The 14401-nt window shown below is 37.1% G+C and overlaps 1 protein-coding gene and 1 long non-coding RNA gene across 3 annotated transcripts in view; one reads left to right on the forward strand and one right to left on the reverse strand.

Annotated features, from left to right (window-relative positions):
- Positions 1-1153: 1153 nt before the first annotated feature.
- Positions 1154-8549, reverse strand: IL21 (interleukin 21). The gene is made up of 5 exons (XM_040967252.1): positions 8247-8549; positions 8107-8142; positions 3697-3852; positions 1338-1415; positions 1154-1244 (listed from the first exon to the last, which is right to left on the reverse strand). The coding sequence occupies exons 1-5, from the start codon at positions 8412-8414 to the stop codon at positions 1209-1211; spliced, it is 474 nt and encodes a 157-aa protein (XP_040823186.1). The 5' UTR covers positions 8415-8549; the 3' UTR covers positions 1154-1208.
- LOC121147400 overlaps positions 6759-14401 on the forward strand; it is a 56647-nt gene continuing 49004 nt past the window's right edge. For both annotated transcript variants that reach the window (XR_005882375.1, XR_005882374.1), the window contains exons 1-4: positions 6759-6863; positions 7389-7556; positions 7653-7685; positions 12482-12579. This is a non-coding gene — a long non-coding RNA (uncharacterized LOC121147400). The remainder of the gene's footprint in view (positions 6864-7388; positions 7557-7652; positions 7686-12481; positions 12580-14401) is intronic.

Below are 14401 nucleotides of genomic sequence, written 5' to 3' on the forward strand. Positions count from 1 at the left end.
TAGAGTGTTTAAACTTCACATTTAAACAAACTCTGCTGGAGTTGATATGAAGCAGCAATTACAGCTGGTTGCTTGTTTTTACTAACCACGGTTGGAAAATGGGGATTATTTATAAAACTCTGTTTTTAATTGGGACAGGAGTGCTGGTCCCTTGGTTTGTAATCCGATTTTGATTTTTATAAATGAGTGAATATCTCTTATCAAAAACATACAAAGTATCTAAAATGCTATGTTTTGAAATTTCTTCATACTTGAATTTCATTTTAAAAATAATGGAATAAAAAGGAAGAAAGAAGACAGTCATTTTGAGTTATTGGCTCATTTATCATATAGCAATTCAAAAAGAGTTATGAAACTTTCTGAACTCAAGTTCCAGAAGATGATCTGACATATGTACCTCTATAGCTTTTAATGGCCATTTCTACAAGCTTAAAATGTTAGCTTATTCAGGGACAAGGAATTAAGAGAAGGTAATCCTAAACCAACTTATTCATACTCTATTACCACTTTTAAAAAGATTGGGACTAGCTATAAATACATTCATATTTATAGCACTTACATATTTTTAAAAGTCCACTAAAGAAGTTAAACATTTTTTATAAATATGTGGTAGAACCATTCCCCAATATGTAGTAAATTACATACTTAGATAATAGACATTCTGAGATAAAAAGTAAACTCTTCAGCGGTAAGGTCTAGACACTCAGTTTCCATTTCCTTAAAAAAATAAATATTTTGACCTTTCATTTTATATGTATCCTTATATATTTTCAACTTGAATGAAGTATATACCTTTTAAGGATAACCTTAATAAACCTCTGTCATATAGTTATTAAGATCAAGATTTTCTGCAAAATACTGTAAGATTTTTAGTTGAAAATTTTGACTTTTCCCAACCAAATAATGTCATACGTTTGGGAGCAAAATAAAGGGTTAATGTCAGAAATAATAGAAATCTATACCATAGAAATTAGACTAAACTTAGTGCAAAGTTTCTTTAAGTTGGCCAATCACAGAGAATGTGGATGGAATAAACTATTGCATAGTAAATTGAGGAAAATAATCCTGACTTTCTGCACTCCTGTGAGCTTTTCCCCATCACCAAAATATTGGACTCTTCCACTTGGAAAATCAAGAAGCGAGTCTCACAATGGTGTTAGAGTATGTAGTATAGTGTCCAGCTTCAGGTTAGACCCACAGGAATCTTCTTATTCCTGATGTTCAAGGAGATGTTCATGAATCATCTGTGGAAATAACACATTATTAATACCCCAAACAGAAGCAATTTTGAAACAAAAAAATGAAATAAAAAATAAACCATAATTTAAGGTGAGTACCTTTTGGAGAAGTGATTTCAGTCTTTCTAAGAATTCTTTGGGCTTTTTTTTCTCATATGAAGCACATGAGGGGCATGTCTAGAAATAAATGAAAAGCAACATATCTATTTAAAACCATTGTTCTCCATTGAATAAAATGATCATATATATTTTCCCCAGTTAAAGACATAGTTCATGTTCATTAGAGAATATTTGGGAAATACATATAATTATTCAGAAGGTAACAAGAGGAAAAAGCACTTGTAATCTCATATCCAGAGATAACCACTGCCACATTTTAATGTATATCCTTTTGGTGGTATTTTTTATTGTTTTGATTTCCTTTAAACTTATGTTACTTACCTGGATTGATAATCTGCTTTTTAAAAGTATATCTAACAGATTTAAAGCACCTCCTAAGTATTAAATGATTTTTCAAAAGTTTAAAATACAATGATTGTTTTTTATTTTAATATAGAATAAATCTAATACAAATTTTTACATACAATATGCTTCTAGCATTTTATTTCTGTATATAATATTGCAAAGAACAGCCCTATGAGCAATTTTTAAATATACATCTTCACTTGATTGGAACAAATTTTAGAACTACTAAATTAAAGGGATAGAGAAGTCTAAGGCATTTGAGGTAGAAATTGAAAAACAAAAGTTTTTACCTATTTTCACTTAGAACACCCTTATTATTATTAAGTGTTGTTAAAATTTTTAACCAGGGAGAGTGTTAATAGGACTGCATATGCTCTCCTTTGCCTCTTTTCTTGTATTCTTTTTATTCAAAAATTTTATTTAAAATATTGCTTTATATTCTTTATCCCTATTGTTGAAATAACAAACACTACACCCTGTCTTGGTATTTAGCATCTAATTGCTGGTTTGATGTTGTAGTGAAAGTGTTTGGCAAAACCGTTCCAGTTCTCATTCTGATATTGTTTGTGGAATGTAGGACAGGGTGCCTGACCTATGTGGTAAGCCTGGTTTGCCTTGTCTGTGCCTTGAAAAGGTGGAACCGGACAGTTTCATGGTTCCCTGCCAACACTGACTACTGCTTCAGCCTTTGACTTTAGCACTCAGCTCCTGTTTCTCTAAAGAGAGTTTCAGAAGAGTATTTTTCACATGCTGACCTGGCCAAGTAACCAAAGAAATAAGAATCATTTTAATAATATAATTAAACTTTCATTTGAATCACACGTAGAATTCCTAAGTTCCTTAGAGAAAGGAGAATTGATTTTTAAACAAAAGTATTTATGCTTTTCCACTGTTTTTGATTGATGCTTAAATTACTCATGATCATGAGTAATAACATTGCTTGTGAGTTTGCATAAGAACAGTTAGATAGGAAGGTACCAGAATCCCAAAAAACCACAGATTACTGCAATTCCCTGAGGCTAATGCAGTGTCTCAATTAGCTCATCCTCCCTCTCCAGTACCAGGATCCAATATGGGCACCAGTTAGTGTCCCAGATTCAGATGCTGTACTTCCCATCTAACTTTCTACTTGTGATCTGGGAAGGCAGCAGAGGATGGCCCAAAGCCTTGGGACCTTGTACCCTACTGGGACACCCACAAGAAGTTCCTGGCTCCTGGCTTCAAATCAGCTCAACTCTGGCCATTGAGGCCTCCTTTGGGGAGTGAACCAACAGATTAAAGATCTTTTTCTCTGACTCTCCTTCTGTCTGTAAATTTGTGTTTCCAATAAAAATAAAATAAATCTTGGAAGAAAGAAAGAGAACCGAAAGGAAGGAAAGGAAAGGAGAGGGGAGGGGAGGGGAGGAGAAGAAAAGGAAGGGAAGAGAAGAAGAAAGGAATAGAGGGAAGGAGGGAGGGAGAGAGAGAGAGAGAAAGAAAGAAAGTCCCCATCCTTGTAGAGCTGTCTACTTGGTCAAACTCTGCACTGTGCTACAGTATGTGCAACAAGAGTTGATAAGAAAGTCTGGGATTTATCTTGGTCTCTCATAAATTCTTGTCAGAAAACTAGAATCTAGCTCCTGTCCATAAGAATATAAGTTATATATGACCATTTAATGAAAGGAGAAATTTCCTAACTCCAAATTACAATTGGATTTATTCTCTCGTGAATTCTTTACCTTTGTAAGCAATATTACATAGTCTAAATTCCAAGATCTATTTCTGAGTTGTAATTGTGGTGCTGGGCACTTTTGACTCTGTGACTTAAAAGACATACAATTCTCAAAAGACATTGTTTATAATAAGACATAACTAAGGAAGTCATTGGAAGGTCAAGCTACATGTGTGAATCTAATGTGCATGTAATATAACAGTTAATAAGGTAATACACCTTAATAAAGTAATCATAAATAAGGTTATTAAGTAGAAATGAAATAATGCATGACAGTCTTACTGGTCTGTGTTTCTGTGGTTTTTTTAACTTTGTGCTGGGTGGTTTCCTTCTCAGCTGTTTAATTAATAAATTGATTCTTTTTCCATTGTCTTCTGCCTTTGCTGGCTTGAGTTGGGCCTTCTGAAAACATGAAAGAGCTGACAGCTCACAGCCGTTCTGAAAAAGAAATCATTTGTAAATGTTAGCAACCCTCATTGTGAAAAGTTTAAAAAGTCACCTTACTGTCCTATTTCTGTGGAATTGCAGTGCAAGATCACATTTGCTTCAGCAGACAAGTGAAGTTTGCTTCCACCTCCTGTTTCATCATTGGGCTGCAAGCAGAAGTGTCCTTGACAGGGAGGGATGTTTCTCTGCCACACAGAAGGCTACTCAACTTTTTCACAGTCCTTTATTCCTAAGTCATTTTCATGTCTAGACAGAACTTTTGTGTTTTACAAGGAAGAGATAGTTTGCTTTAAGAACCCATTTGCAGAATTATGAGGCTCTAAAAATTACTGTGATTGGTGTATTCTTTGGATAAATTATACTGTAGGCTAATTAAGAATCATTGTCAATTGTTGCTCTGTGTCTTTATATACAGAAGAGTAACTATCAAATACATGATTTGAACAACACGTTATTCTCTGTAGCATATGGCATGATGCCTTGTTAAGGGAGAGAATGCTCAGTATATGCTAAGTGAACAGAGGAAATGAGTTACATCCACTCTCCAACCTGACCCTTTTGGGTAAAGGAAGTGAGTACCTAACTGTTGGTATGTTCTAATATTCAATACACTGGTCATAGACCACACATGACTTTCCCACAATCCCATTCACAGTCAGGTCAGTTAGGGTTGTGTTCTGCTGCAACCAAGCTGTCGAGGAACAAAACATGAGACTCATCCAACTAATGTGAAGGAACACCATTTCTTAGATGGAAAAGCAAAGAAAGTTTCAAGAAATAAGCAAAAGGGCAGAACAAGGATCAAAAACTTGTCTTTTGGTTTGGTCAAATAATCACTGAGTGCTGAATAAGCCAGTGTCTTAACTGTCAAAATGAAAAAGTACTTCATTGTAAGAGCCAAATTAATACTGACTCATTGAAGACCTTTTATTGCTGATCTAATTGCTTATAAGCCCATTGTTGAGTCCAAGTTACTTTTCTCATTGAACCAGTGTGTATAAGTGATACTGTTTATTCCCTGAAATTCTGAGTATTTTCCTTTCATTAATCTGTGGGAGGGTTGCTACCTTATTACCAACTAGAAGTCTCATTACCTCCCAATTCCTGCAAGGATTGTTCTTTACACAACAAGCTCACCTGAATCTTCCTTCCCGTGGACAACTTGCTGAAAATAGCACTAGCGTGCTTTGCATTTTCCAACCCATATGCTTACCCAACACAAATGTTGATTAATAACATGCATATATAAGACACAAACCCATAGGGCTTGCTTTGCATACACAGCCGCAAGCCGAGAACCAGCTTATCTGGTTTCCTTATATCAGGGCAGCCTGCATCTCACAGGGCAAGGTGGTGTCCTTTCCATATGATTGCCAAAATGCTTATTTAATAGAAACTATTTATAAATGTTAATTATAGCACTTTTTTTTCCTTGAAAACCACATGTTCGTATTTGTTGAAATTTTTTTCTTTTCTCTTCTTTTTGACCACAACCGGCTTAACTTACTGGAAAAAAATAATATTCATATTTAAAGAGGTAAATTTTCCAGCTGAAACTGAAAACACTAACTGCTTCAGCCGTGATGATCTGAGAAACCAGCATTTCTCACAGAGGTTCATTTTGCTGAGTTAACATTTTCATGTGTATGTTGAAAGAAAATTAGGTTCCAAGGAAGTAAAAAGGCCGTACAGAGCCAATGCCTTTGAAATAATAGTGCCAGGAATGGTCAAAACCAATGTGGCTTTCTGGAAGATGCTTTGGATGGCATCTGCATGTGTATGCCCCTGTCAAATGACTGCATACACTTTCCCAGTCTTCCTAGTTCACCTGTGTTATAAGGCAGCCATGTTTTGCTTTGTTTTATTTTGTTTTGTTTCGTTTTTGTTTGTTCTGCAAGCAGTAGAGCTGTCCCTGGCAGTGTGTGATCTGGAACACATCTAGTGTTAGATGTACATCAAAGGCAGCCTATGGGAGGAAAAGATGTGAAGATACTGTTCCTGCTAACTGCTAAGGTTGTATTGATAAGAGGAGTGGACAGGTTAACCTTGAGGAGGCAGCCTTAGGATGGCCCAGGTTCATGTTTAGTACAGTCTGGGAGCATAAACACTGCTTCCCTTTCTCTGCTTTAATCATAGCAGATTCCCAGAGCAAGGATTTGTTGCCCTCATCATTGATCATATGAGAACATGAGCAATTTCTTGTCCTATATTAGTGATACAGACTAGCAGGAGTAGTAAGGAAGTCAAAAGCATGCATAAAAAACACCTCTCTTTAGCTAGAAAACTAGTCAAGTGCTGCTTTTTAAAAGCGCGCAGCTGGCTTTCTTGTTTTGTATTTGAATATTTTAAATGTTTGCTTACTTAAAGCCTATTTTTATCCTATTTGTTTTTTTTTTTTTACCCTCTCTTGCAAGGAGAGCCCTAACCAATAACACTAAGAAATCTTGCTCACTGGCAAAATGCCCTTTGTCTCACACACCAAATAGCTTTGTTATCAGTATTTCTCAACAATGACACTTTTGACATTTGGGGATGGATGGTTCTGTCATGACTGTCCTGTGCCTTCAACAAAGTAAAACAACATCTCTGACCTCTGACTACCATATGTCAGTAATATCCTCATCCCACCCCCAATTATAACCACCAAAAATTTATCCAGACAATGTCCACAGCTCCCCTATAGGGCAAAATCAGCACCAGTTGAGATCTATTTGATGGCTGTCAAGGCCAAGCAAAAACCTTAGTTAATTACTACATAAATGCAACTTTTAAGTGATTTTATTTTCATTGAATTTTTCAATCATTAAAAAAAAATCTCTGAGACACAACTTTGATGCTAGCCCTGAAAAGCTCATTATAATGTCAATGTATCCTTGAACTCTTGTTCCTACTGAGCTTGCCTGCCAGTATAACTTCAAGATCGTAGTTATACCAATACTTGTATCGTAGGCAGATCATCAGACAGATACAGTACCACTGAGACAAACTACTCTCATTGTGAGGTAAGATCTTTCACTTAAAAAAAAAGTGTATAAAGTGCCCATAACATCATTTCCAGTTAGAAAAATGGGATATTTTGTTTTTTCTTTTGCAAGTTCTAAATTTCTGTAGGAAACTCTGGAAAAGATCCTAACCAGAGTAGTTAAACATGGTGCAATCAGATATATGTTTTGATAATCAGGAATCTGTTTAAGAAATATTCTCACTTATTGGAAAAATCTTTCCAATAAGCTAAATGTGCTATTTTCATTTTAGATGCTGCTTTTTAGAAAAGAACCTAGTAAATGAGAGTGATTAAGTTGAGAGCTAGAGAGTGAATTTTGGAGAACAACAATAGTTGTGACTCACTCACTTTCTAAACTTTTACACATAGTCATTTACGGTAGTTGTTTTCTTAGCAATATTTCTTCATAAGTCTCCCCCTTTCTGCAGTCCTAATTACGGTTAGCACTTTCATGGTTATCCTAATTTATGCAGTTAAAAGACTGTCACAATGAAACATCTCCCAAATGCTCTTATACCCTGAGAGACTGAATCAGAAGATCAGATCGAAGAAGTTACTGGAGCATACGATCAGCACACAGCACTCTTCATTGGCAGGCCTCTTCTCCCTGAGATACTCATGGATTTAATGATTCAAGATATGGACTCAAAAGACCTTATTGAAGGCAAAGACAAGACTCACTGAGGTCAAGGTACATAGGGATTGCATTAGGAAGGGCTGTTTTGACTACTACAGTAGCATTCCTCCATGCTGTCCCTGCAATCTAATTATTTCACTTTCTTTTTAGTTTGCTATTAAAGGAAGAACTCTGCTTCTTTGGGTATGTATCTATATTTGTTACATAAGAATAAAAAGAAAGTGCAGGAGCTTTCATGCCTCCAAGATTATTAAAATTTCACTAGCTGTTTATTATTCAAAATTGCTCCTAATACATGTTGTTAGTTTTGTCATTCTGTCTTAACATTAACTTAGGTATACTCTAAGAGATGCTTAAAGATAAACAGATACTTGATGCAGAACGTAATGGAGCTTCTTTTTTGATTGGTAAATGAATACCTGACAGAAATATAAATAAAAATTCTACCAATTATTAAATTCCTGAAATCATTAAAATTAATATAATGCTAAATTAATTATACTCCTGTTAAGCATATTACTAAATAACCATGCTACTGCCTTTCTTTTGGGGCTTGAAGATTTGCATCAAATATATTCTTAGAAATAAATTCAAATTATCTTACCTGTACATCATGTGGAGCTGGTAGAAAGTCAGGGTCCTAGAGCAAAAGAAAATTAGTTCTGAGTTACTTTTATAAATCAAAAGGATATTTTTATATGAACTGAAAAGTATAAAGTTTCATTGTGACAAGCATGGTCTTACCAAATCATTCACGTCATTTTTCAACTGATCAACAATGTCTATAAGTTGACGCATTCTAGTCATGTAACGATCTTGCCCTTGGGAGCTTGATTTATGGGCCACTGTCCCCAAAAAGATGACCATCAGACAGATGACTATCCTCTCCATGTTGCCAGCACTGGATGTCATAGGCCAGTAGTGGAGCAAAACCTTGAGCTTGTTTTTGCTTCAGTTTGAGTGTGACCAGGTTGTCAGAAAAGCTACCTATTTATTCATCCTTCAAGGAGAAGTAAAGCCCTCCCATTGCAGCCTGGAAATCTTTGTAAAATGGATGAATGTGAGTAACCCTTTTTTCTTTTCCACTGGCTAGGTATACGTGTGCATGTGCTAAGTGTGGGGGCAGGGATTGATGGAGTCAACGAAATATGCCCCGTCTGCACCTTAGACAGGAAAAAGAGAGAAATGGGTGAATTCCAATTTTCAACTTGAATCAAGAAGTATGTGTGGTAAACAGTAGGTACTACAAGACTTCAAAGAAGTAAACAAAAACACTTTGATGTGTCTTTCTTTGCATCTCTTGGCATCTTACCTGATCTTTCTGATAGTCATAAGGGCACTTCAATAATGAGTAAAGTGGCAACAACTTCTTGTAGATTTTTTTCTGATAGTAATGACTGTATCTTTTGACTGAAGTCATCCAGCATTCCATCGTAAAGGTAGGAGGAAAGACTACCTTTCAGGAAATTTTGAATAGAGAGTGTTTTCCTAACTAGGATTTTAGGTTCTTGCTAGGTTTCAAGGGCTTAAATAGACTTTGCTCTCAACTTACCAAAGCATCTGTAAATAAAATTGCTGTTGGCTTTTGACATTTCATTAACAGTCTGATTTGTAAATAACGTACAGGACTCAAAAAGTTTTTACAGAAAATTCATCCCCCCATTAAGATCTCCCTCTACCTTCATTAAAAAGCAAAGAAAATTTTCTGATATTTCCTCTCTTCTATATAATGTGTCATTTAAATGAATAAAAAATGTTAAAGTTCATTCTTCCCCCAAAGCAAAAAATATTTTGAAATAACAGAATTTGAAAATAAAACATGTTTGATTATTTTTCCCCTAGGGTAATATAATTTATTTTTGTTGCATATGATTCCTTTGGGTCTGAGCAATGCATTTCTAATTGCACCTATGACCAGGCAGAACTTAATGCAGTTCTAAAAACTCCAGAAGCTGTCTCATCATTCTCTTTTCTGCTTCTCTTATCCCTATTATTCTTTACCCATTTGAGAAAGTTGGATATACTATTTTAGCCAGGAAATGTACCACATTTAGAGTTAATAAATAAAATTCTTACCATAAGTTTTATTTATTAATTTATTTTTCATCTCTTCCATTATATGCTTACAGCTATCCTTTACTCTAGAACTTTATTTAGCCAAGATAAATTAGGGTTTAGACTTATTTGCTGTGAAAATTGTAACCTTTTCTCATAAAATATCAACTTAAGAGTTTATAGATTTGGTCTCATACCTTAGATAAGAACTCTTCTAATGGGATCAAGACGTTGTCCCCATGAGCACTAAATTCTATAGGAGAGAACTGTTTGCAAATCTATGAATGCATTTAATCATTGCCCGTTGGCACCTCAATGTTACCTGCAAGGACTTTATACCTATTCTTTTATCTACCTAAATAGATGTACATCTATTTGAAGACACTAACCACAGTGGTTAAGAGCTCAACCTCTAAAGAAAGCACTTGAGTTCAAACCCAGGCACCAACAACTAATTACGTATATGAGCCAACAATACATGTTATTATAAAGAAAGATAACTATAGACCACAATCATGAAGTTTGGATGAAACTTAAAATTAAATATTTCAAGAAAAAAGGGCTAGGTACACCATGCAATAAAATCCCAGGAGATTTGCATGCTGACTCTGGCTGAGACTGGAGAGAACTTGAAGACGCCTAAAGAAGCTACACTGACCCATGGAAGTAAGAACACAAAAGGGTTGGTGTTTAGCCAAATGCATGAGGGTGGCTGTACCAGTGGTATAAAAGCTGAAGGTTTTTTGTGTTGCTTAGAGAACCGCTGAGATCAGCTCTCATGCCTCCCCATGATGCCAGATGTCCAAGATGCTCCCTGAGATCCTTCATCTATATATTACGCATCACCCAGCACATCAGCAACCTCCAAAGCCGTGGTCCAGCCATGTGGCCTTACAGACCAAGAGTTCTTGCCTGAGAAGTATATCGATTATTAAACATTTTAAAGAATATCCCTGGTGTGAGAGGCTAAACAATGACCTCCCGCAAAATGTCTACATCCTGATCCTTTGGAACCTGTGAATATCTCTCCTTACATAACAAAAAGATTCTGCAGGTGTGACGAGGTGAAGTTATTCTGCTTTAACCAAGAGGCCCATTGTACTCTCAAGGTTCCTTGGAAGAGGAAGGTAAGAGGGTGAAAATCAAAAAAGATGTGATGACTTAAGCAGAGCTTAGAGTGAAGTGAGGTCAGAAGCACAAACGACAGGTGGCTTCTAGAAGCGAGAGGAGGCAAGGAACAGATTCTGTCTGCTATGGTCACCAGAAAACACAGCCTTGCCCATGCCCCACCAGCCAGCCCAAAAAGCTTATGTTGCGATTGTGATCTTCAGAACTGTAAGATGACTAATTGCAGTTTTTAAAGACACTTCATTTACAGTACTTTGTTAAAGTAGCGAGAGTAACATACCTGGATTTGGAATCTTTACTCTTGGGAAAAAAAATGACAGAATGGAAAATAGAGGAAGGGGTGATGAGAGAGGCAACAAATGCTGGAATTTGTTTGTGCTTTGGTGATACAGAAAGAGGAAGTATGAAGAAAAGTTTAGTATGGCTGCAATGTAGGATGAAACTTGAGAGATAAAAAGGTGTAACAAGGACTTTTCAGGAAGTTTGTGTGTGTGTGTGTGTGTGTGTGTGTGTGTGTGGTAGCAACTTCTCTCAACCCTGAGAAGCCTTCACTGCTTTCACTCAGGATTGGCATGATGTTTCAAAGTTATGAAGCCCAGTTTACCTTTATCTGAATTTATCACTATGTCAAATTGGTCCCTCACATGGGTGCAAAGCACTCAGATTTCCTTGAGTCATATAGACAAAGCAGGCTCTTCTATGCTGAGAAATAGTAATCTTATTGCTATTTTTACAACCTTGTTTCACTGTGGTCTTAATGGCATTTAATCTTTAAATTATAGTCAGTTTTAAAATCTCGATACAGTCAGCCCTACTCAAATGCTTGTTTAGAAAATAAGAACAATGAGTATAACAAGAATTTTACATTTTTTCATCTGCAGTTTCATCTCCAAGAAATGTTAGATGAATTCAGAAAATTCTCTTCTGCTCAAATGAGCCATATAAATGCACAAAATTCGCAGCGGACTGAGCTCACATTGTGGATGATGAATCAAATGTAGCCAAGTCTGGCAACGTGATTTTACATCACTACTTTGATACTTCTCAATAACTCACAAGCTGCAGTCCTTCTAACATTCACTTCTATGAGAAAACCTCAGGTACCCTTAACCTCATTTTCTCTCTAAGCCTGTGGTTTCGTATTGTGTGATATTGTACAGTATACGGATTTCTAGAAACATGTCACATTATAGCAGAACTGATGGTATTTTACCTGCCAGGGTCGCATTTAAGCCTCATCACCAACTAGTTATATTCAGCTCAAAAATCAAGACTAAAATGTAGAATTCAAGATAGAAGAAAAAAAGGAGGATGCAGAGGAAAGGAAGAGAACATTGTGTAATATCTTCTTCCTTTTGATACAAGGCCCATCTGTGCCTGGTTATCTAACACTTCTGGTGTTTACTCTTGCCTTGGCCCTTTCCCACAACATAGGGTGCTTCACCTGTAGTCTGTTTTCCCCCAGCATCCTATCAATATACATCAGGTGTTCTGGAACTTCCAGACAATTTATATGCAAACTTTTGTGCTTCTGTTTTGGGGTGAAAGAAAGCTGAAATTTATCAGATTCTCAAGGGAAATCTCATGCAGTTGCTGTTTTTATCTTCCAATCCCCAGGGTCCTCGGTGAAGAATCACATGATCATGCTTCTTCAGCATGAGCTCGGGGGTGTAACTTGGAAATGTCTACATAGGAGAAGCCATGCTGGTGTGACAAATGCACTGCTTGGACTTAACTCCAAGGTTGACTTGGGACTTTAGAGCGAGGTGATGACTTACTACATGTGTTCTCTCCAGGATTAAATAATTTTCTTTTGTGGACTGTGCCTGTGGAACATCTGGTCAGAACAGAAGCATGGCCAGGAGGCTGAAGGGAAGCTGAATAAAAGCTGAAGGTGAGAGCAGCTTATGGAAGGCATTGAGGTCTGGAAGAGAATAGTTGTGCCTAAGGAAACCCACACAGGCCTAACATTGTGCTGCATATCATTTGTTCCAGACCCTATATGCCCTGTATTCTTAGCTCTTCCTCGGGACCACTGTGTGTCCAACATGCCCTTTCTGCTTGCACCTGCTTTGGCCTCCATGGGGATAATTAGATAGTCTTCATGGAAAACTCTGGGAAGAGGGCCTCTGTTTTGAGGGATATTTAGTTACATGTACCCCTTCTGCCCGCTACAAGTATTTGGATGGGTAGCTTACCTCTGGGCTGGTTTAAAGCTTGTAGAAATCTACATTTAACTGGAAGAAAAAATCCTCTATGATATTTCACAGCAACTGTATACTTTCCAACAGTGTTCAAATAGAAGTTGAAAATATCTTAATTTCTTTTTATTATGGGAGAAAAATCAAGAAACAAAGTCCTCACAGAGTTTCTAACATCTTCTCTGTACTCCTGCCTTGAACACTCCCCTATTATACTGTTTTCTTTTTCCTCTGACTTCAGTGCATTTATTATATCATCAATTTGATTTCCTTTATATAACATATGCGTAACATTATATGTGTACAACCCACATTTTCATAATGACAATTTCTTCTAGAATTCTATTGACTCCAAATCACTGCTGCACATACTCATGACAATATTTCTTTCCATAATAATATTTCCATCCTCTCTATCAGGATAATTTCAAGAAGGCCACAAGGACTTATGTGGATCAAAGGGCCAGTGTTGGTCACTGTGGTCCAGAGTATGGCCACTGTGTTGTAACTCATGTGTAGTCTCTTTGGTATCACTGACGGTCCTGGGGTCAGGTGTCCAGGGTGTTGCAGCTCATCCTGCTGATGGCTTTTCTGGTAGAATGGGAACCTATATTCTGGTAGTCATTTCTAACAGATCACTCTCTGATCCTGCATGCCCAGGATCTTAGGAGACTGGTCTTTGAGCTCACAGCCATGGTCATGTCTAAAGGCACACTCCTGCTGCTGATGTGCGGGTCTCAAAGATTTCCAGCAGTTACAACATTGCCCTCTCCCCAGGTCTTGAATCTGACATTCCCAGTCCTATCCTGTGACACTCATCATTGAGGCTAGAGATCAGATGTGACTTAGTCTAAGGTCACCAGGCACATAGGATGATTAGAAAAAAGTGGAGGGCCCACACTGTTCAACCTGATTCCACTTGATTTCCACACTACAAGTTGAGAGAGCATCTATCAGCCTGTCCTGGCTGCCTGTTTAAGTCAGAGAAATTCTGCTCTCTGCCTCAAGAACTGCCTCTGTTGCCTTCTTTGGTGTGATGGGTGACTGTAACTGCTTCTCTCTTTTTTTTTTTTTTTTTTTTTTTGATCCTCTAGCAGACTCTAATGATACAGTCACAAAAATAAAGCAGTACAATATTAGCCCCATGGTATCTTCTTTTTTTTTTTTAAAGATTTATTTTAAATTTTTACTGAAAAGTCAGATACAAAGAGAGGAGGGAAACAGAGAGGAAGATCTTCCATTCATTTATTCACTCCCGAAGCAGCCACAATGCCAGAGCTGCACCAATCCAAAGCCGGGAGCCAGGAGCCTCTTCTGGGTCTCCTGTGCTGATGCAGAGTCCCATGGCCTTGGGCTGTCCTCTACTGCTTTCCCAGGCCACAAGCGGGGAGCTGGATAGGAAGCAGGGTTGCCAGGATACGAACCTGTGCCTATATGGGATCATGCTATATGCAAGGCGAGGACTTGAGCTGCAAGGCCACTACACTGGGTATGGTATCTTCTTTTTTAAGTTAT

The sequence above is a fragment of the Ochotona curzoniae genome, unplaced genomic scaffold, assembly GCF_017591425.1.
Source record: "Ochotona curzoniae isolate NIBS_2020 unplaced genomic scaffold, NIBS_Ocur_1.0 scaffold_4506, whole genome shotgun sequence".
In the NCBI taxonomy this organism is placed as follows: Eukaryota; Metazoa; Chordata; class Mammalia; order Lagomorpha; family Ochotonidae; genus Ochotona; species Ochotona curzoniae.